The sequence below is a fragment of the Centroberyx gerrardi genome, chromosome 15 (genome assembly GCF_048128805.1).
Source record: "Centroberyx gerrardi isolate f3 chromosome 15, fCenGer3.hap1.cur.20231027, whole genome shotgun sequence".
Classification (NCBI taxonomy): Eukaryota; Metazoa; Chordata; class Actinopteri; order Beryciformes; family Berycidae; genus Centroberyx; species Centroberyx gerrardi.
The window spans coordinates 6,961,448-6,985,829 of record NC_136011.1 but is presented as its reverse complement, the minus strand read 5'-3'; the positions used below and the strand labels follow the sequence as shown (position 1 = coordinate 6,985,829).

The 24,382-nt window shown below is 44.3% G+C and overlaps 1 protein-coding gene across 1 annotated transcript in view; it reads right to left on the bottom strand.

Annotated features, from left to right (window-relative positions):
* Nucleotides 1–23,008, bottom strand: part of adgra1b (adhesion G protein-coupled receptor A1b) — a 122,338-nt gene extending 99,330 nt beyond the window's left edge. Inside the window, exons 1-2 of the mRNA XM_071910482.2 lie at nt 22,791–23,008; nt 9,700–9,771 (exon numbers count right to left, since the gene is read on the bottom strand). Of these exons, the coding sequence (XP_071766583.2) occupies nt 9,700–9,771; nt 22,791–23,008 (290 nt within the window). The remainder of the gene's footprint in view (nt 1–9,699; nt 9,772–22,790) is intronic.
* Between the last annotated feature and the right edge of the window lie 1,374 nt (nt 23,009–24,382).

The window sequence follows — 24,382 nt, the reverse complement described above, 5'->3', positions numbered from 1 at the left end:
CATCATTAAGAGCAGATAAATGACTCCCGTCTGGGTTTAATGATCTGTGTCTTGTGTTAAATTGTTCGGCCCATAGTTAAAACACACTCTGTCTGCACCATTAGGCCTCCCCAACACACCCCTCAAACCAGGTTGTGGCCAGACGAAAAAAGAAACGCTTAATCAGCGCTTCACCTCTTGCATTCACTTCAACGCGGTCCCTATAATAAAAGAACACGTAGGCTTAGATACCTTTAGTGTTGGGTGGTCCAGAGTAAATGGCACTCAGACCTGAAGGTGTCACAATATGGGCTTTCTCTTAACCTGATACTTGAATGAATATACCCTCTATATATTTGGTTTGACCCCAACACCTGAACTTAGTTTGCCATTTCTGCTGACTTCCATGATCAGAATCACTAATGAGACTTTCTTCAAACATCCTCCAAGATTCGTCATTCATACGGCGAGGCGCAAAAAGCCTCAGGAAGAGCCCCGAGGTTGCCTTCCTGACTGACTGACCTCGTAGCCCAGACAGGTCGGCCCGACGGCGAGCTCTCATCTCCGCTCTCATCCCAAGCCGTCTTTGATCATATACAACGCGCTATGAAAGAGTGGGTGGAGAGCGGAGGTCAAAAGGTCATCTGTCAAGCCTGCAGCGCCTCCCTTTCATCCCGAACCGTCCGGCAGCTCGCTGCTCGCCTCGCCTCTGCCGTCTCTGAATTAAGCGAACACTCAGCACTTTGCACCTGATGGAGTGGTCGCCTCGCCAAGGGGCAGAGGACACGGTTCAGTGAGGCCAAAGACGGGAAATGTACTACTGTACAAGAATTACCAAGGAACGCTGACCCCATCCTTTGTGTAGATACAACAACACAACAGCAGAGCCAACCCTACAGGACTGCTCTGAAGGAGCCCCACTGGCCTTGGTGGGCTTTTCCATCAAGGCTGACAATTAATTCAAAATCAGACAATTAATTCAAAATCAACAAACAAAAAGATAGATAAATAAATCATCTCATTTTAAATATTCACAGCTGCAATTTTGAAATCACAAGAGGCAGCATATGTTAGGGTGAGGTGGACAGGTGTTCAGACCTCCTGAACAAGATATTCAGGTGGCATGCAGAATCCCTGGCATTATATTTAAGCAGATCAATTCCATTACATCCAAACAGATCAATCCTAAGCTTTGGCATCTCACCAGCCCTATTTATCAAGAGATGAAATCTGTACCCATAAGCCATATTGTCATCAAGCTATTCAGTAAAAAACAATTGCAATATGATTTTTTTTCAATATTTTGTAGTAGTTAATCCTCAACTGTAGCCTTTTGTTTTGCTCTGTGCTGTATGAGGTAATGTTTGAAGCCGCGCATGAAACAAACGCTGCTATTGTGGGCGACACAACAAGCTCGTATAGGTCAGATCAGACCTGGGCCAACAACAACTTGCAAATAAATGTTATAAATGTTCATGGTTTGTTTTAAACTACTTAGGTTCCAGATGGGTGGGGTTTGCCACATAATACAATAGAATGAGTGCCAAAAAGTTCAGACAATCAAAGGAAACTATTTGAACGTCAATTTAGCATCCATTTCTGTGATTAACGACCTACCTGGCACGCAGTACGCCCCACCCGTCTGGTGTTCCAAGCAGGACAAAACAAACTCTAAGACTGATTTGCAAGTAGTTGTCATATTGTGAAGTTTGTATTGGGACTCATCTCTAAAGTGCAATATAAACCTGTTACTACTTGGTACAGTTACTGAAAGTTTTTGCTGTTGCATTGCCTGTATTGTTAAGTGATTGGCAGAGCTAGAGAAAGGCAGGATGGAGGTTCACTAGAATAAGTAAGTCTTCCTGTTTCCTGAGAGGCAGTGGTCAAGAGGTCTCTCTCTCTTTCTTTCTCTCTCTTTCTCTCTATATGCACACACACACACAAGGGCACAGCCAGGAATTCTGAGGCCCGAGCCCGATGCATCTAACTTAGCACAGTATCACCTCGCCTCTCTGAAGGGTCCTCCCCAGCTTAGAGCCCATGCACACACACATGCACACACACACACGCACACGCACGCGCACACACACAAACAAACGATAACTACCGTTGGGGAAACTTGCCCCAGATATCCAGTGTAGGTACAGCTGGAGAAGCTCAAATGAGATGAATGTTTAAACAATAACCATTTTCTACTCCCCCAGTCCGGCGTGTTTGAAGAGCAGGAGGAGACCTCAGTATAAACTCCACCATTTGTGGTTAATGTTTGAAAAGCTACTGAAGTGGTTCCCAATTAATTTTAAACTGCGCTGTATATCTTAGCCTGCTCAACTTCTCCCGAGCCGTGTGACCCTGAGGATATCAGCCTGCTCACCATATGACACTAATGGGTAGATTCATCTCTGAGTTCTGGACGCTTACTACACCATCACACACACACACACACACACACACGCGCGCGCGCGCGTGCACGTATACATACTGTACACGAGTATGCATGCACACAAACACACACACACACACACATGAAGAACTGGAGGACAGTGACTGGACCACACACATGCACCAAGCTCAGCCTCCGAACAGACAGGACACTGCTTTCTCTTTGACTCATTAAATAGATTCTATGTTGATATAATTATCAAAATGCCATCAGATTCAAAAAAGGTCACATTCCACATGAAGTACATAAACAAACACAAATGCAGCTTGCAGTGGACACTTGGGCACCCATCCAAATGGAAAACGATGATGCATTCGATTGCATGCGCACTTAATGAAATGAGATGGTGACACGTATTCACTTGTATGACTTCCATCATATTTCTCATTGGCGTGTGGTGTCTAAGTCGCTGGACGCATGATGGTAAATCCACTGCGCATCCAGTAAACAAGAGGAGTCCTGTGGTTGTGTGGACGGCAGCCAAGCTCCACTGTGTCAGGACAAATATGCAGGTCAGAGCAGTGAAGGCACACACACACGCGCGCGCGCACATACACACACACACACACACACACAGAAAGTACAGGGTAGTGCATCCTGCTTTCTATTATACGTTTGAATAGAAAGTGGAGAGAGCAAGATACAGGAGATAGTAGAAGAGAGACAGACGGCTAGAGAGACAGAGAGATATATATGTATAGAGAGAGAGAGAGAGAATGAGAGAGAGACAGACAGGCGAGCAGACAGATACAGGGACATAGAGGAAGAAAAAAGACCGGACAGAGAGATAGTCAGGCAGATAAGGAGGCAGAGAGTTAGAGAAAGAGAGAGACAAAGAGAAGACAGAGAGAGACTAAAGGGAAGATTGGGCAGTCTGTGATGGTGAGAAAAAGCTGAAAAAGCCAGAGTGTACCAGCACTACCCCCCCCCCACCCCCACCCCACCCCATCCCGACCCCCACCCCACACACACACATACACACATACACACACAATGCAACTGCACACCATGCACCAAAATCCACTTTCTTCACCTCTCTCATCTTCCCTGTTAAAACTATCGACAACTGGCACTTAACTGCAAAGGACTAAGCGTAACGCGTATTGGCGGCGATCGTCATGTTGATCCGGGACGTCTTTATGGAAGCCATTTGTTCATAATGCTGAATATGCATGGGGTCAATGTGCAGATGCTATGAGGGAAGGTCTGGTCATACGCTGCAAATTAGAGCATTGCGATGGATAACCACCTACTGGATTGTATAAATAAATACGTGTTGAAAGCTCACTGGGGAGGGAGAGGGGGGGGGGGGGGTAGTTGGACAGTTCAGTCCAATTAAACAGACTGAGTGTGTACGCATGGTGACAGGCTTACAGCAGCCACTGCCAGCGCTTCAAAAGGCAACGGGCTTCCCTCTATGTGTGTTTGCATTATAGAAGCATTACATACAGTAAGCACCGCAGGACCAGCGGTCATGAATTAATAATCCATCCTCCTTGGCAAGACAAACCGCACAATCACACAGCCCATTGGAAACGGTCAACACGCATCAACGTAAAGCAGACAAGTTAATATTTTTTGCATAAATATTTAGGGTAAATTCTAGAAATCTATTTAAATCGCGCACTCTTATTTTTTTTTTTATTTTTTTAGGAGAGGATATGAGTCTCCGCCACTTCAACATCTCCACAATCTGTACGCATTTGGGGCGATGATTAAACATTTCTCAGACGCCGCTGGAGTGCAATTTATTCCTGGCGGCTTGATGAGCAGCGCTTAGAGTGCTTAGGGGATATGTGCTGTGATTTTCTCCGATTTTGCTTTACTTAGACGGAAGGAAGGAAAGGAGGAAAAAAGAAAAAGAAAATGCTAGTCACTAATGCAAAGACACCTTCCCGAAATGGAAACATTCGCATGAAGCCAGCAGAAGCAATTTTAAAAGTAGATAGAGGAAAAGCTCCGAGAAGCCCAGAACTGTGAAGAGGATACTTTCTCCGTTATCAGTTTTTCACTCTTTATCTTCCTCTTTCATGCCTGCACTCCGCCACTATATCCTAGTTTGGAACCAGTGTTCTCATCACTACAAGGTATTTCTATCTGAACAAAGCAAAAGGTCAAGGAGAGAGGGAAGAAAATTCGTCTCAGAGATGGTTTTGATATAAGTCCTCTTATTATTTCTTTTAAAAATAGCACAACAGAACCGCTTCAGACCGAGACAGAATTCCAACACTCCCAAACTGGAAATAAATATTGTGAAGATTCCTATTAAATCATCCTATAATTTTCCACCATCCATCTGCTGCTTTCCTCAGTGCAGAAAACCAGTGATAAATAGCCCAGAGCAACAAAAAGACCCGGCATCAGAGAAACGGCGAGGACAGAGAGAAGAAGAATCTGTCTCCTCTCTTTCTCCCAGCTTGCTCAGTAAATCAGACCCATGGCGCTCACATGCTTAGCCTCCACTGTGACCCAGCAACCGTCTCCTATAAAATAACAATGAAACCATTCATATTTCAAAACTACACTTTGAACCATCAAAGGCTTCATCTTACTTCACGTATTCTCTTATATAATGCGAACAGAGAGAAACAGCCATGCTTGTATGCGATAAAGGAAAACCAAGCAAATGTACAAATGCAGTAGCAAACATGAATGCGCTTCTTGGGTTGATTTCACACTAAATAATTGGTCTCCAAGGTTACAGCGGAGCAAACGCCTCCTGAAGCAGCGACAAAATTTTCAGTGTGACTTGTAAAATAGTCACATCTGTAAAGCTATAGTACAGTAGTGAGGGAATTGAAAAAGACTAAAAAGGTAGGTGACATTATCCAATAAGATGTTCTGGGCATAAGGTCAGAAAAACTAATGGCACCAATGTGTTCACAACAATAAAACAATGGTTTTGCACTTAACTTAACTGTGTCATAAATAGGGAAGTATGAGAAAAGAAAACAACAAATTTCTCATATTAAATTGAATTTAGCCTTTATTTAACCAAAATTGGTCAATTAAGAACAAATTCTTATTTACACTGACAGCCTGGCACACCATGCAACCCCATAAAAACGGATTTAAGAATATGGGTAAAGTGACATATTGCCTTTGGATGCATATATATGAATTCTTAAATTGAGAGGTCTTTAATCAATACCGGGCTTCTGGAATGAGTCAATACAGTGGACCCTCTCATTTTTCTGCTGCCCCCGCTAAAAACCCCTGACCTTTGACCCTATGAGGCTAACCTGAGGGTCAGCTTGGTTTCTGATCATGCGACCTGTCAGCTTTTTCCCCCACTTCCACTTGGCTCGGCCTGAGCGTGGACTTCACCCAGTCATACATTCTTATGCGCCACCAGCCGGAGGATCTGTCCTTCAGTGATCTGCCACGCCCTCATCAATCACCCCCCAAGGAGACATGTTCCTGAGGAAGACGGAATAAACGTCACCTCCTCAGCGGGCACAAAAGGCGCGGCGAAACTTTTTAAAGGACGCCTCCTCACACCTCTTGACATCCACTTTCAGAATGAGCAATTGCAGACGCCACTCTGAATTCTGATATTGTCTCCGCGCAGCGTCGACAGTCTGTTCAGTTTGCCTGCAAACTCCTCGGGCTAGACAAATAACTTTTGGTCAAATAGACAAAAAATAGGCCCGCTGCTCTCAGTGAATAAGCGTTTGGGTAGTCTGTTCAGAATAAAACTACTGTCACACCTAGTGCTATAACTATAAAAAATAACCACAACTAGAAAGATACTTTGTCTCTGCAGCCTAAACAATGCAAACTATCCTTCAACCCAATACGGGCTCGCTTATTTCACAGATTAGAGCTTATATTTGACAGTCTGGAAATGCTTTAGCCTTATCATTAAATTAAAATATAACTCTGAGTTATAGTTTTCATTTTGTTTGTAGTTGTTGTTGCATTGTATAACATTCAAATCAATCTTCTTTTTCATTGAATCTTTTATTTTAAATTTGTTACAGTTACAATCATCCTAGGTGTGAAGGGAGCTTAATTCCAAGTAAAGTGCAATCAGGTCAAAGCACAGCCTTCTGCAATGTGATTAGATTTTGCTGTGTTGTTTCTCAATGCAACACGCTGCTATTCCAATAGAAATAAAGACTTTTGCCCGTGATCCCACCAACTGGGGCTGGGTATGAAAAAATAACACCTATCTGCACTGTACAAAGTTTTAATATCAATATTGTTTTTAAGGCGTAAAACGGGTATTGAATGGCTTCAAAATATTGGATATCTATATTAAAAGTTTCAACATAGAGCTCAACTGACCACTGAATCTGATTCTACTGATTCTAAAGCATATGACTTGTGCAGATGTTAAACCCTATTAGCATATTGCTGCTGTCAGGTGAAAAGCTTGTAACTCCAATTTTGGTGATTTTCATGTTTTTACTCCAGTTGAAGGATCACATGGTACAGGATGAGAAAATTCCTTGGGTTTATGAAACCCTTTTGAAAGATAAAGATAAATTAATTCATTCAATGCATGGTCCTCAAGCTAAAAACAAGGCTGTTCTTCTATTGTATATTCCTGAAAAGTTGACATTTTGGAGATACAAGCTTTTCACCCGACAGCCTTATTATACTGAAAATCATTCCTCTTGCTCAATGAAATGTGCTTTCAATCAACATAGAGATATATCTATATAAATATTATCATATCACAGTATCATATTTGAAGCGTCACTATTGAAAAATACGCCAGCCCTATTCCCGTCACACAGACTCTCTACAGTAGCGTACACCAACCACATTATGGGCTTCCACGGTGGGAACCCATGATGAACTTGCAAACCTAGATTCAACGTCCTACCCAGAGAACAGTGACGGGCTTTGTTCACATGCTCTACTCTCATGGGACCCATTTTGGCTGGTGGTAATGGGCTTGTGTCCATATGGGGGGATTCAGGCCATCATCCAATATACAGGGACCCTCCATTAGCAGGACACTTTCTAGTCTATGGAGGAAAAAACGCACGAAGGAGAGCAGATTATTACACAAAAACAGTATTTTCCTAAAGTAGTCACTGGACATGGATGCCATGAGTACAATCTATGCATAGATGAAGGACCCAGTGTGGTTTGAGAAGCCACATTGGCGTTAATAACACCCTGGATACCAAGATCCTTCCAGAGTCTGACCATAATGCCTAAACTACATTGCATGTGTAACATTTGCGTATCTGAACCTGTTGCGGCCCAGTTGCAGCACGGCATTTTAAGCTGCTAGACTAGGTCTGTTCTTGTTCTGCCTGCGGTCTGCTGGTTCAACTCAAGTGGTACTGTGAGGAACATTAATGTACCATACAGGGGACTTATGTCCCTTGAGTCTAGGTGTACAACAGAAGGCTCCATAGATCATGTCCAATATTTATTTCAGTGACACTGGTTCATGTATCCTCTATTTTGTTAACTGACATGGTGATAAATGACTGCAGTAAGCAAAATCTTGGCTTTTGTATACATTTATATGGCTCAAATACGCAACAGACCGCTGTGTAGTCCGACAAAAATAGAAGCCATGAGTATCTCCAAAGTTGCGGCTCTGATCCGGCTCCGTCTGCAGATTCGGCCAGTGGAGCAGTAGTAAATGGCTGCATATCTGATCCGACCCTTCCGACACGAACGGACGGAACAGAAACGCGCCCGGTGTAGTTAAGCCGTAAAGGACAAGGACACTCACATCCTTATCGCGGAGGGCTTCCTGCTTTACACCTACTTTTGATCGATGTACTGAACCAACGCTATTTTATGTCCATTCCATATAAAGAAAGGAACGAGGAAAAAGAGGAGGTGCTCTGGGAACTACACAGTCTGTCTGATGCTCATGTCTGGCCCTTGTACGTAAAACACAAGAAGCTGCTGAAGCCACCAGGTGATATCCTGTGTAAACACCATGCAAGTAACCCCTCTCACTCCAGTGTGCCAGTAGTGATAATAGGCCAGCCCATCGACAGTAGATTGAGTCCACAGCTGCAGCACAACACACACACACACACATAACACCTGTCAATCAGCTGCCAACGCACCACAGCTCTGGGTACCAGACAGCCAGTCAGTCAGGCCAGACGAGGGAACAGCTGGCCGCCACTTTCAACTCGCGGAGGGTACCTGCCTTGGCACCCACTGCCCGCGACAGAAGAACCCCTGCCAAATGCTACATCTGGCAGGACGGATGGGCAGGTTGTACCAAGAGAGTGAGGCGGAAGGAGCGGACGGAGCACGCAAACCGCCGGTCCACGAGGTCAACGATCAGCTACGGCGCTATCCGAGAAACCTGCGGCTGAGTGCGCCTAAAAGCCTAGGAATCATCCCTCCGTCACTCCGCTGATGCTGGAGGATGAAGGTAGAGAGGTTTAATGGCACTAATAAGGCCCAGCGAGACAGATGACATCATTCTATAGGTCGACGAGGGACAGAGCCGACCAAAGAAGGAAATGGAAGAGGAGCGGAATTATTCCGCTGACATTATTCCAATCTGAAATTAACTGTCAAGCAGTCAGGGAGACAGGACCAAACTGACTTTAATAATATTCAAAGGAGTCACTGCTGTAGGCTGTGTGTGTGTGTGTGTGCTTGTATGTGTCTTTCTGTATGTGTGTGTGTGTGTGTGTGTGTGTGTGTGTGTGTGTGTGTGTGTGTGTGTGAGCGTGTGCATGCATATGTGTGGGTGATTGAGTGAAAGAGAGAGAGAGAGAGAGAGAGCGAGAGAGAGAGAGGGGGATAGAGGCAAATTTCGAATGATTTTCTATCAGAATTATCCAGTGGATCCACTCCCTCTGATTTCTCCCACTGTCTGATTTCCTCAGCCATCATCAGCGAGTGTCACTGTCACCATCAGGTAAAGAAGCAGTGATCGCTGGGCCGGACGCAATCAATAGTCCACCCTAAGGACCAGGGAGGCCATCATAACGGCCATCATCACGCCGTACATACACACACCTCCGGGACGCGGGATTCATCGACACAGTCAGTCACGCCGCCACAGCCTCCCTAACTTCCACTGCTGCATTAGGCCTTCATATGATGCTATATATTATCCCTTTTAAGACGTTTACTGTGGCAGTCGGGGTTAAGTATGGCGACTGGAGGGTGAGAGCCATTGGTAACGGGCGGGCCTCCCGCAGTGTGAACCTGACAAGCGTCGACCAAATTCCCTCGTTCCCGAAACGGTGCGACGGCGCTCCTGCGATGACAGCTATCAGCGCTCCGGGGAGGACAAACAGCGGAGGAGAGCGCTCGGTTAAAGTACTCACAGCTTCTCCAAGGCGGCCAAGCCGTAGAAGGAGCCGTTCCTCAGCAGGGAGATCTTGTTGTTGCTCAGGTTCCTGTTTAAGGACAAGGAGGAGGAGGGGGAAGGAAAAAAAAAGGTGAGCATATGGGAATGGGGGAAAGGGGGGGGGGGGATTTGTAAATACCATGAAAAATACAGCTGTGGGAAATGACTTACTCCAACGTCTGATAAATTATTCAGCCTGTCAATAAGTTGGCGCGAGATGATACGGATTTATCTCTGATTAGATTGCGGCTGTAAATTTCTCATCCCGGCCAGCGTTTCTGTCTTATTTATGGCCGTTTGTGGTTAAGGTGGGTAATGACCCCCCCCCACGCCCCCCCTCCCACCACCACCACCCATCCCACCCCCCCCGTGTCAAAATATCGTCCTTGCAGAAGAGCTTAATGGAAAGCCAATTCAGCACAATTCAATCATCCATTGCTTGGTGTATAACAGCAAACAAATCAATGAAACGCACCACAGGGATCTTTAAGTGATAAATGAATATTCAGATGTGACGCACTGCCTCCATTTTGCTCATTTCAGCGACAGCAGTCAGTATATTCGCTTTTTTTTTCTCAGATGAAATACTTCTTTGTGTTGAATGGTGAAATGGGAAAGTATATCTTGTCTAAGAGAGGGTATTTGTTCGGCAAGGAAAAGAAAAGTAGTACTTGGACAGGACTTCCAACTGAGTGTGTCAGGCACACACACACACACTCTCACAGGTATGCACACACACACACACACACACACACACACACACACACACAACATTGTCACATTATTCAGCACACTGGGCCTATGGGGAGACTTCGGCTTTCGCTCAAACCCAAACACACCAGAGTGAAAAACAGACAAGAATACAATCACAAACACACACACACACACACGCTTGTATTGCTATATTTATGATGACCTTCCACTGACAATAGTCTTTCCCTATCCCTTAATACTTACCTTAACCCTCAACACTACATGCCTAACCTTAACCTTTATGGTAACCTAAACCTAACCCTAACCCTAAACCTAAGTTCACCCTTGTACAATTGCGGATGATAAAGCACTAACACAAACAGCACACACACACACACACACACACACACACACATACACACACATGTACAGCCTGGTGTTATGTTAGAAAAATCCCAGAGCGACTTGTTAGACCACATAAGACCGGTGTTACCTGCTACTCAAGTGCAAGAGACATTTCAGACTGGAGATCAGCTCTACTCATCCACCCAGCTAATAACTACCACTGTGTTTGTCCAGTGTGTCCCAACACACCAAGATATACACAACATAACTGATAATGTAAATACAGAGTTGATAACATTGATACAATAGGACAGTAGGCCACATGAGATGTGATTTCAATTCAGTGATTGTTATTATTAATTCTCCTCAATGTATGTATGTTTGGATCAAAGGATGCTTTCATTTTACCTTTAGAAACCACATTATTGTTGTTGTTGTTGTTGTTGTTGAAGTCAATGGAGAGTTTTGGTGTTCTATGTGTCTAAATGCTGTTTTAGAGGTTTTGCCACTGTCAAGAATACAATTCTGAGGGAAACATTGACGATTTGTATGTTTTTTGGATTTTTTTTAACATGAAAATGGTCAAAATTAAAGATATATTGGCTATTGGGAGTTTCAATCCAAAAATATCTGTTTGAGTATTGCTGCTGAAAAGTCTATTTCGGTCAAACAATCATATGCAGTAATACAAAACTTTTTTTTTCTTCCCCTCTCCTCCGACACACTTACACGCACATACACACACACACACACACACACATACACACAGACACAAAATTCCATACAGAGCTGTAAGCTACAACAGGGCGAGCCACTAATGATTTATGTCACGCTTATTCTACAGCCCAGATTCACATCATTTTAAATACACCTTGGATGGCATTTCTGGATTTCATATCTGCTAAAATATTGATTGCTCCAGCCGGGTCTTAAATCATCTGCTGCAGGCCTGTCCTGTCTCCATGACGCTGTGGAGTCGTGCATGGCCATGTGATCTGTGTGTATAGACACTAGGAGCCTTCTTTGCATGCGCGGTGTTGCATATCTCCCGTCTGTATGCGACCACACACACACACACACACACACACACACACACTCGCGCAAGGTCAAATCCCTCCGCCGTCCTCCTCCACCTCCTTCCCATCCTCTTTTAACAAGGTTGTTCCCTCGCTTCTAGGAGTGATGGGCCCGGGTTTGGAAAGACATGGGTAATTGGAATGTGTCACCGGTCCCCTCCGTGACGACGGGGCACTCGTTATGCCTGCAGGGAACGCATCCTCCATTCTAACCCCGGGATTAAGCGGTGGGATCCCACAATGCATTGTGCTGAAGAGGCAAATTGCTGGCCAAGCTGCTAGGGGAGCAGAGCGGAAGTACTCCGATTGGAAATGTCATGGTGCGGGACTCGCACGCTATACAAACTGGCATGCAAACGAGTCATAAACCCAGAAAAATAAATAAGTGTCGAGCTTGTCCGTTTGGCCACAAAAATGTATGAAATTGGAGTTTTTTCGTGGACAAAGCTGACTTGGCAAAACGCTCTGTGCGAATTAAATGTACACTTTCTGCACTTCTGGGAGCATATTTTGCTGCTTCATCCGAGAAGTTCGTTTGTGCGTGTTTTCCGAAGGGGGGGAAGTACCTATCTCGCTCCAGAGTGATGAGTTGTCTTGGCAGGAAAAGCAGGAGCGAAGAGAGGAAGTCCCCTCTCAGCGAAAGGCCAGGACGGACACAGACGCCGCTGTCAGTAAATTCATGTCAACATCCAAGACCGTATTTACATTTGGGCCTCCCCCGAAAGCGGCGTGCTTCTGCGAAGATCGCATCTCAATCATTTTTACTGTTAAACATTTATACAGACGGAGAACTATTGGGCAAATCAATCAGGATGCCTAAGCTCTGTGGGAAAGCGTAAGACTAGCAGGAGGCTGAGGGATGCCCAAACTGAGTAAGCAACAATTCATATGGACTTTTATTGTTGTTGATTCAGACATCAATATCCTATTGGGGTTCTGTCAGTTTGGATTCAACTTGACATAAAGCTCGTCGAGGGCAGAAAATTCCAGCAGACATAAGCCAGTATGGAGTCAACTGGGCATGGTGAGAAAATACTTGGAGGACTGAGCGGGTCAATTTCACAATATTTCGCACACAGATTTATTTTTTCAGAGTCTAACCCTAATAATGTCATGCTGCAGTGGCCAAGAGGGGGTATATTATATTATTTGCAGGAGCTGACTCGAAACACTCACGCTCCAAGCTCCCAAAAACCTCAGTGGCACATTTCCAAAGCCGCAGAAGGACGGTGTGACGAAGAGAAGGTGGCCGGGCATTGAGATCATGGGATCCGCCGTGCTGTCACTGCGTTTTGTCCCATGCCTCCCTCCTGTTCCCCGGCCCTCTACACCTCCCTCTGTGGATGGGCGTCCCACTCAGGGACAGGCAGCCTCTGTTTGTGCAAACTCAAGCGTGTCCTGTGTGTGTGTGTGCATGCGTGTGTGTGTGTGTGTGTGTGGTGGAAAGCTGTTGCTTGCCGACCCCCGCATGCCTCTCTCAGGCCTCTGCGTAATGTCCAGGAAATCACAGGCAAAACAGAATCGTACGTTATGTAAACAGCCCATGACAAACTTCTGGAGCATCCGTCCAGCTCTCTATTTACATTATCAATTATGTTCTCTGTGGATAAGCTGCTTTCAATGGAGGGGGGGGGGTGAAGTAAATTCAATATTGTCTCTCTGGGCTGCAGCAAATGGTCTATGTCATTGCTTAGTGTGTTTCTCTGATTAGCACTAACATGAGCCAAACGTGCAATATCCACACAAAATGCCTGACCACATGAATTCACATGGAGTAGAAAATGCCCCAGTTTCATATTTCCCCCATATGGCACAGAGGCTTAGTTTCTGTATGAATTTGGCATTTTGTGAGCTTGGAGTCATAAGGTTGCATCAGCGTTTGGACTAGTATCGAGACTATTTTAAGTTTCTTACTTTAAAGTTTTTACATCCCATAGCGCAAAACTAATATAAACCTTTCACTCTATTAAATAAGCCTTTTCAAAAGTCTAACTTCAGTCACATGTAAAGATTTTTTAGAGCAACATTATGTAAATAGCTCATTTTTGATTAAAATGTCAAACAGAACCATATACTTCCAAGGTCACAATTTTATTGGAGCAGAGTGTTAAGTGAAGCGGTTGAACTCGGCGACCAAGATCCATATCAACTCTTCGAAACAGGAGCTCTGGCTTTCATTTTCCCTCCACACCACAGCTGGGATATTTCTGTGAGGTCCGACTGAGAAGTCACCATTATAGAAGTGAGCCTTGCCGCCATACACCAGAGACATCCAACTATATTATTATAAAAGAACAGAAACAAAAATAGCTCCGACGGACGCCATCCAGCACACCAATCATGAGGACCAAGTGGAGTAAAGATCACAATGTGAACTATTACAAACATTTGGATCGGCTGGCCCCGAGGTTTCCAGCCACTTCTCTTCAAACAGCCAAACCCTCTGTTATTCTAGAAGATCGAGTTACTAGGCACAGCTAACCAAAATAACATATTTCATATCTGCTAACATTGACCTTGGATGGGAAACAGACATTGCTCAGGGGGTTGAAGTGGGTATTAACGGAGCATAAAATGAGCTCTGGTTGACAGTTAGGCACATCTGCCCAGGGCGCCGCCCTTCTGGACATGACAGGGACTACGCTGCAGAAAATATAGAGATAGTTTCACTTGTTTCCAAGGCAAGAATCAAGCATTTTCTTGGCTAGAATTTTTAAGCAAAATAATATTTTGAGACTGAATGTTAGACTAAATGGCTTGTTACAGGTGCTACATCAAAAAATCATTTGAGAAATTACTATAATTACCATAAACAAATGAGACCACTGCCGAGACGATTGGCAGTCTTGACACTGCATTTTACATTGTGTCCCACCAGGTCAGATGCTGGATTGCTTTATGGCACAAAGGGAGCTGGTCTTTGAAACCAGAGAGGGGGAGTTGCTACTTGTCCCCCACAAGTAGCAACATCCTCTTTGCGATAAGAAGCAACAGGGTTGATGGGAAATGTAGTCTTCATTTTGAGAAGCACTAGCACTGGCATGAGACAGAGGCTGCAAATCCCCTCGATCCATTATACCAAGGTATCACAATTAATTTGACAATGATATATTGATGTTTAAAAATGTGACATGCAGAACCTTTTTTGCTTCACACTGACATTTTTTGCAGAGTGGAGCTGGCAAGGTCGCTGTGAAAATCAGTATCCTGAAGCCCTATGGCTTCCTACTGTATAATTATTCGACTGGGAGCATGAGCAATTTGAAAGAATTCAGCCCACCAACCAATATATGAGATATAATCACATAATATTGACGGGCTGAGGTGATTGAGCAACATGTGGCTGAGGTGTGCAGGCAGTTTGAGTGACAAATAGACAAGCTGACACGTGCAGACATACACAAATCCACATGCACAAACACACACACTCACTCACACACTCACTCACTCCTGCAAACACAAATATGCATGCACACACACGGCAATTTGAGCGACACAGGCACATGCACACACACACGCACAGACACACCGAGCCAATAAAGCCCTGCCAAGACCCCTGTGAGAGGGAGGGGAGTTAATATGCTTCCTACTGTGACCACACCCTGCAACAGAAGCAAGACCCATCAGGGTTTTAATCACCTTGTTTTACAATGAGTCAGAAAACAAGGAAAAGACAACATGCTCCTAAGCTGGCTTTCCCCCTGCACTCGCAGACTTATGACACTTTAAGTAACCTTGGTATTTACTCAGTGGTGAAGGGAGGAGGTCGGGATAACAGACCAGAGAAGTATCCTTGGCACACATTGTATTTATCTTTACTTAATATTTTTAGACGGTAAGACTGGCTTTCGACACATTCTTGGTTTTTCAAGGCTAGCGTAATTTACAAGCTCTTCTCTCCCCCACGGTCGTGAACTCTTGATCAGTGAGTCATCGCTGCCTAAAGCAAAACCGATCAGCTGTTTCTTTAAAACCGCCGGCTAAAGCACACCGCATTGACAGTAGTTACAGAGCTATTCAGACAGCCAATCTGGGGGCCATTGGACCTGCACAACCTTTGAGTGATGTATCAATAAACATCAGCGTACGCCCCGGCAGGAACCTCGGCAAAACCCTAACCCTTTGCTGGTAGAGAGATTTTGTCAATAGCGACTTATTAAGTGGGAATGTTTCTACCGTGCAGTGGTGTTAAGGATCAGCCCTGACCTCACGGTTCCTGCGCACGCGGATAACACAAGGGCAAATGTTGTTGGCTTTAGCTATCGCGGAGGGGAAAGTGCCGGGGATCTAAAAGTATTATCCCCTCTGGGGCTTGGATGATTGATATTGGAGAGTGCACTCATCTAAAGATGAACCTTTCGCTTTTTTTTTAAAAAAACCCTTCATATCACTGGAGAAAAGTCACAGAGAGACCAACAGAGAGAGGTTGACATTGCTGCAGGTAGCTTGAAATGTTAGATACACATATACAAACATATTTTATCAGGGGTCACTTTGGCTGCGTCTCTTCGGATTAATAGCGAGCGCTCTATGTATGTGTATGGCATATTATTGTAGGGGCCTTTTACGGCCTGAACGTCTTCCACGCTCTCGGCCCTCCGCGCTCACAGGGCTCATCTGTGAAGTAATGCACAGGAGAATACAGACGGGCCGATGTGTGCATGTCAATGAAATATTCATGCGGAACTACTCAGAACTCCGAAGAGGGTAGAGCACAAACAGCACCTTAGCAGACAAGAAAAAAGCCCCCGAGGAATAAAAGGGAGAGAAAGTAAGAGGGGGAGGGAGAGAAAGAGAGAGAGAGAGAGGAGGGGAGAAACAGATATACAGAGTTATATTTATAGACAAAAAACAAGATGAGAGGTTGTAGAAAGCCGTTTTAAGAGAAGACACAGGAGTCGCTTTCTGACACATCAGATTCATTCTGCAGGAGATCAATGCTGACCTCTGACTCCATATTGATACAGATCATACCATAGATGATATCACATGCTATACTGTCCACCTACACAGCAGAAGCACATTACTTTCCACCGACTATTTCACAGCCACGCAGTCACTGCCTGCAGCGCCTCACGGGTCACTCTCTATACTGAGGTGTTGTTCCTGGCATAATGACTGACATGTTCTTATAGTGGTTTGGAGCCAGCCACGGTCTCGTCCTGATCACTTCCCCCAGACACCACAAACAGCCCCTCCTGTCTGCCTGGAGGATGATGATGGTGATGAGGGCCCACAGAGCAGGCTACGCTGTATGCCAAACACCTCCAGATTTGGCCCCGGCCCAGACCAAATGCCCTCATTTTCTCCTCCTCAAGCCTGGATACCGGGAGAGAACAAGAGACATCCAGGCTTTAGAGGAGCTTAGTGTGGTTCCTTCGGAGAAGATGCACAAATCCAAAAGTAGATCGCTTTCAGCATTTGAGCATACGGGAAATCAGAAACACTGCTTGTGTCTTGCAACTCTGCAACAGTAGAGCGAATTAAGATTGGAATACAACAAAATGCAACACAAACAGGCTAAAACTGGTGCGATTTTGTATGAATACTTGTGCTGCATTTTGTTTTTATGAAGTCTGACAGGCTCCAACTCTCAACATTAGACATGATGGCTGCAACCAGACGTGGATCGAATAGAATATGCAAATGACTGGTGTTTTGTTTTTGCCTGTATGGAGTACCAGATGGGTGGTGATTGCAACACAGGATAATACACTGGGGGGCGAATTCACAAAGAATGGATTGCGGCCGCTAATAGCACCATGAATTGCGCATCATTTGCACCCGCTATTTGCTCCGTCTCAAGGACCGATTCACAAAAGATATTGCGCTAATGATATGCCAGCGCAAACACGCCCATAACCTGTTGCAGCTGAGCGCAATTTGCCCCTGTTTTGCGTCTGATTGCAATTTGCCCCTGTTTTGCGTCTGATTGCAATTACCAATGTGGCAAAGTATAAACATTGCCTTTGCGTGAAGAACACAGTAGGCAGGACAATGGCAGAGAGAAAGAGAAAAATGAAATTTTTAGACGGCGAGTTGCAAGTCCTGATGGACAAGGTGCAGAGGCATTCCTCAAAACTTCAGGCAAGAGATTTAACCGGGACTGCGAGAAACCATATTTGGGATTTAATATCCCAGTCTGTCAGTGCTGTTGGTGTTTCCAAACGCACCTTCAGACTGCAAAAGAAGATGGCATGATTTGAAGCGGAGAACAAAGGAGAATGTATTCATTTATTTTTCATGACACAATTGCATCCTGTCACTGCATCCTTTGTTTGTCATTGCATCTCACTGCATCCCAAAATAAACTAGAAGGGCACTCGCGAGCGCAGACCTCCGCCAAGGCCAATCCAGTCTTCTATGATATGCAAATGTGCAAGCGCAACCAATATACGGATCCGCTCCAAAATGTAATGGGTTCTTCCTTGGCCCATGCTACACCCTTCCACCAAGTTTCATGAAAATCGGGCCAGTAGTTTTTCCGTAATCCTGCTGACAGACAGACAAACACACACACAAACAAACGGCACCGAAAACATAACCTCCTTGGCGGAGGTAATACTGTAAATGAGTTTGAGCGGGGCTGTCCATGGTGCTGGATCTTTAGGCCAAAATAAAGCCCACTGTGCTGACTAGTGAGATAAGTGAAAATGAAATTGAGTTGTATTGATTGTTTGGTTGTACTGATTTATTTGCTTTTGTTGGTGAAGCAATCTGTGTTAAAGTTCTATAGTAATAATAATAATAATATCAAAATATTATTTACAGACTGTATTTACAGACAATTTTATTTTTTAGGTCACACAAAGGTGGAATTGTTGCAGAGACATTTGCAAGGTCAATTCAATTCAATTCTCAGTTAAATCAACAAGTGATAAAGTCTGGGCGTGACACCCCTTATAAATGCGCTTCAGTTACCACCAACTCTCTGAAGACGCTAATAATTTCACTCTAACTGCGTGTGGCAATTAGCGCCGAGCTTTGTGAATTGGACTGTTTTTGCAATGAGGCTCATTTGCATAGAAAGGGGGCAATTTTGCGCCAAATGTATGCATATTACCTAATTTAAATACGTGCATATAGCACAGGAGCACCGAGACGCTATTTGCGTGGCAGCGCAGTTAGCGGGGCATTTCACCCTTTGCGAGTGCTTTGTGAATTACACGGTTTCTTTTTGTGTTATTTGCACAGGTTTAGCGTCAGCAAAAGCCGCGCAATCCTTTTGTGAATTCGCCCCTGAGTCCTAAAAAATTCAGGAGAGAGACGTTTAGACAATCACAAGAAAGTAAGGATGGGACAATATATATCGAAATTCAATATATCACAATACAAAAGTGTGACAATATGTATCGTGGGGCAGAAAAATGGATTGCTCCATTTTATTCTGCTGTAGTAATCACAAATGAGACAGCTTGCCCATCACAGTTTCACAATCTCTCCACCAAATTTATATTATTTACACTTTGTAATGACATTTTTAAATTGTTGTTTACATTTGATTCTAGCAAGCCAATGCCATCGCTAGAAAGATTTGTGTCTCAGAAACAAACGTAATTCTGCACAGTCATACTTTGTCGTCATTGAACTTTGAATCGTGAACCCTATACCGCATATTGAATTGTATTTTGAGATAATACGTCAATTAAGGATACTTTAAACCCCACCCATTTGGCAGACTAAGCAGGTTAAAACGAACGGTATGAATAATATGCAAATGCGATGTGACCCAGGTCTGGTTGCAACACAAAGACGCAGCAAGGGGGACAGAAGCAGCAGTAGTCTTCCAAACTTCTTCAGTTTTCAGTTATGTAAGCACACAGCATGGACCTCACTGCATGCAACATCCAGAGGTGAGCAGAGCGTTTTCAGGGGCTCGTTTAGCATCGACTGTGACTGAGCAACAAGCCCCTCCCCCCTCACGTGCCCCTCTGTCACTTCGTCTCCATCAGCCGGTCTCAGCAAGCCCGCGCCTAACCAAACAGCTCCTGTCCCCCCCCAGTTCCCCCAGCTTCCCCTCTGTCGCTCCCTCTATTCCTCCAACGGCTCCTTCAACTGCCTCTCCGTGTCTATCTCCCATCGTCTCTCTATCCCCTTGTCTCTTCCACAATCTGTCTCTCCTCTCCCCTGGCCAGCGGTCTGTCCTCCTGTCAGAGCATTGCCCGAGACAGGTGTCGGCTACAATCTCTGCTACTATTCTCCGTGGAGAGCCGGCGCTCTCCGGCTAGTCGGCAGCGCTGAAACGATTACACCAGATAGGTCCCAAGGTCAACAGAGCTGTCAGGCCGCGCTCCAAACTCCTCGACTCCCGGGTCCCCCGGTGGAAGATAAGGAAAACAGGCGGAGGTGTTAATAGAGGGCGTTCTGCTGTGCGGCGAACTGCCGGGGAATTACTGACACACTCTCGCGCACAGTTCATTTTCATCTCTCTTATTTATGCTAATGTGCTTTCATTTGCTTGTTAAGTTGTTTTTCGTTGGCATTTGCGAGGTACCGCGTTACTGCGGGGAATGTTCCTCATAAACACTTTAATAGACACAATAAAAGGGGCAATATTCGTAAAAAAAGACAAGTAACAAAAGCCCAATCTGCGCCTTTAATTACATGTGACATTTGAATCAAGGTTGATACACTTAAACGTAACATACTGTACTTGACTCGTCATTGAGGAAACGGGTGTGCGAGAATCTCATTTTCTATGTAGGTGGCGAGCAGAGGGGAGAGTGAGGAGGCCGCGGGGAGACATTTGGGAGATTTGTCGGGCAGTCTGCAGAGGGAGATCGGTATGTGCATACTTCCCTCCGATATATCTGTTTATTTGCACAGCACGTCTAAACAAAAGAGCGAGCGGGGAGGCCACTTCAGCCCGACAAAGGTCACATTTCCTAACGCAGGAAAACTGCTTCCTGGCCAGCTCGAGCCCTGCTGAAGGATTTAGTCCACCAAGGAATAGGAATGACTAAGGAATTAGCCTATTGGAGTGAATTGCAGCATTCTAATCATGGCATAGGACACAGACTACCTACAGTTTCCTCAATAAATGCAGAAATTACACAACAAATACTTTACTGTTCCAAGTTCTACCAGCTTAGTTAGATTTTTAGTATGTGCAGTATACATGTAGCTGAAACTGTAAGTCCTTGCCTAATTATCTATGGAGACCACTTTCCAAATCAAACTTTGTTATTATCTGCAGGCTACAAAAGCAGCACCACTTTGAAGAATGCTGAAAACAAAAATAAAGCCTTTAACCACTCTCCATTTAAAAACGGAACAAAAGCACCCTGCCTACACGGAAGCAAACACCGCTCCAAATAAATTGCAGTAAGCAAAGTGCTGTCATTAATCAACTGTTCTCGCGGCTCAGAATGAGTGGTTGGTTGTAACTTGTCAAGGGCCTTTACATTTAGTATTTGCTTTTACACTCCGAAGGCAGGCCTCAAGTTTCCGAGAATAAAACAGTCTATTAATCTAGCAGTCAATCTCCACACCTGCAGAGGGGAGTGTGTGGGGAAAGTTATCAACCCCTCGAGTGTTTTGAAGTGCTATTTCATCTACAAAGGAGCACAGATGAATACTAAGGGAGCTTTCTCCAAGTCCCTGTCGAAGCACAGAAATCTATGTTTGAATAACTTTGAATACAATGCAAATAATATCCCCGAAGAGCACAGGGAAAAAGGCAAATGATTTGCGCAGATGGCAACTGTAATAACACCTAACCCCGGAGAAGGGTAAGGCACAAATGTAGCTTACATTATAACAGCGGTTTCCAAAATGGGATCACCACCAGGAGTCCACAGCACAATGAGGAATAGTTCTATTTTGCCATTATTTCATCAGTAATTCAATAATAAGAGCACAATAAGAGAATGTTTATAAGGGGGACTGTTGTGATCATAGGTTTCACTCTTCCCACTGTTGTTGCCACTCATCTTATAATATAGACAGTTATATATTTCTGCATAAAGTCATATCTAACAACAAATGTCTTCCCAGTAAAAGTGTGGGAACCCCCAACACTGCTAAGGTGCTGTTAAAGTGAACAGAACAAAATGTACCTCGGCTAACTTCTTTAGCAGTGTAAATATATAAATATTCAGTATATAAAACTATAGCTCAGTGTGTGTTTTTTTTTATGCCAGGCTGTGAGAAAATAAAAGTATTACAACAGGCAGTCAAGCTCTTGCTGCTGATCAATAAAGAAAAATACCTGTAATAAACTATAATATTCCTATAGGGACTTACACTGTGTCTGTGGTACTCAGCAGTGACTTTATAGTGACCTTATTGTACTTTATGATATTTTTGATCACCTATGGTGTCACTATAATATTCCCATTGGGATTTATAACTGTGGTACTGAGATATGAGTTGTCTTGATTAATAGTATTTTTAATCTGCTATGGTGTAACTATAATATTCCTACAGGATATTAGATATAGTTTGGCCGATAGTTTTGACGTGATATTTGTATAGTATCCTCTAAGGATTACAATGACCTGGCTGAAAGACAAAGTGATGAATTATGTCAGTATGAGCTGGTTCAGTTTGTGGAAACAATTCATCACTCTCTCTGCTCTTGTCAATGCATTTAGCCCAGTGGCTCCCAAACTGAGGTCCATGGGCCTCCAGGGGTCCTTCAGGGAGGGGTCCGGGGGTCCCCCAGCAAAATGAGCAATAGTTGAATTCTGCTATTACCTCATTCAGTAGAAATGATCCCAATTACAGAATGTATAGAAATTACTAATCTATTCACTCAGCATTATGAATTCCCACACAGTACAGTGCAGACAGTTATACAATTCTATACAGCAACATTTAAATTTTTCCCCTATGGGTTGAGGGAGGAGGAGGGGGTTCCCTGGGACAAATGTTGGCCCCTAATGTGTGTCTATTTGTGGGGGGGCTGTGACATGAAAAACGCTTGAGCACCCCTGCTAGAGCCTATACTTACAGGGAGACGGTCCTGTTGGGCAAGAAGTTGGGTTGCAGGGTGTCCATCAAGTCCACATCGTCACACACGACTTTGACCCGGACGTGTTGCCTGCTCAGCTCCTTGGACCGCTCCGCCGAACAGTGACAGCTGTCAACGATGAGGTCCGGACAGTTTCTGTTGCTCAGGCTGGACTCCCACAGCCCGACGATTACGCAGAGTAAACCCAGCACTCTCATGGTGGTGGACTGAGGTTTATTTTTAAATAGAAAAACAAAAAAAAATGCTCCTTTCAAGTTATGTCTCCCCAGTTTGTGTGACAAGTCGAGACCATTTCACATAGTCTCCCTTTGCCTCAAAGTGTAGCCGAGTTGCAGTCCGAATCCCATGCTTGGTCACCTGCTGCGTTCCCGATAGTTGTAAAGCTTCACGGCTACCTTTGCGATTGAACCCGTGAGAAAAGCGAGGCGCCTGCTTTGTGAATCGCTGCATCTTTGCCATTTTCTGTCATCTCTGTCATTTCCAAAAGATTAGCAGTCCAAACTGTCTCCTGCGCTGTAACATGCGTAGGTAAAACTTTCAGCGGCGCGCTTTCAAAGTCCGCATAAACCGGCGAACCACACCATGTACTCCCCAGTTGAGAGCAGTAATGAAACGAGCGGCTGTAATGAGAAATCGTTAACCATGGTCCACTAAAAACAAGTCTCTTCTGATCCAAGCAACGGTATGCCGTGTTGTCAACAGGTTGCGCATTGATTCTCATCATCCACTTCTTGCGCCCTTGGACTTGTTGCGCCGTGTCCAGAAAGTCCCTCCCCGCCGAGTCCTGCAGGCTCCAGCATGGACTTCCCAAACTTTTTCATGTCAAGGACCCCGAATAGATACACAATAAGCCACAGACACCCATTTGATAAGATTTGTCATAGACTATTATGACTATTAAGACTATTATTATTATAGAGATTCCTTTTACAGAATTGCATAACTGTAGGCTGTATATTCCAGGGTGACAACAACAGTGATGGGGAGTGAAACCTATCAAAATAGTCAACACTGAATGAAATAACAGTGAAATGAATTCCTCATTATGCTGGGAATCCCCTGGAACTACCGCCCTCCAAGGGCCCCTGGAGGTCCCCGAGCCTCACTTTGGGAACCACCGGGCTGCAGCATGATGCACTGCATGTGGTTCAAGCATGAATTCATTCTCAGCCTCAAACCCAAACATTTACATTGCTTGATGAAAAGTGTTGCTGTTTGTTTGATTCTGTTCATTTACTTGGGAACAGCTGCAGGGAACTGCTTGTATCCATTGCTGTGGCCTACATAAACTGGGAATCCTTACCTAAACTTGGATTATCTCTATGGAAAATCACTATATTATTCCTATAATATTCATATAGGAATATAGTGTATCTGTGGTACCAAATAGAGCATTTATAGTGATCTTTACCATAGTATAGCATGGTAGCGCTTCATAGTATTTTTTATTTCCTATGGTATCACTGAAATATTCATGTAATATTCCTATAGGGAAGTTTTGCTGTGATATTTGTATAGCCTAGTATCCTTCTAAAATTTAGTATAGAATTATTATAGGCATAGTTCTTTTT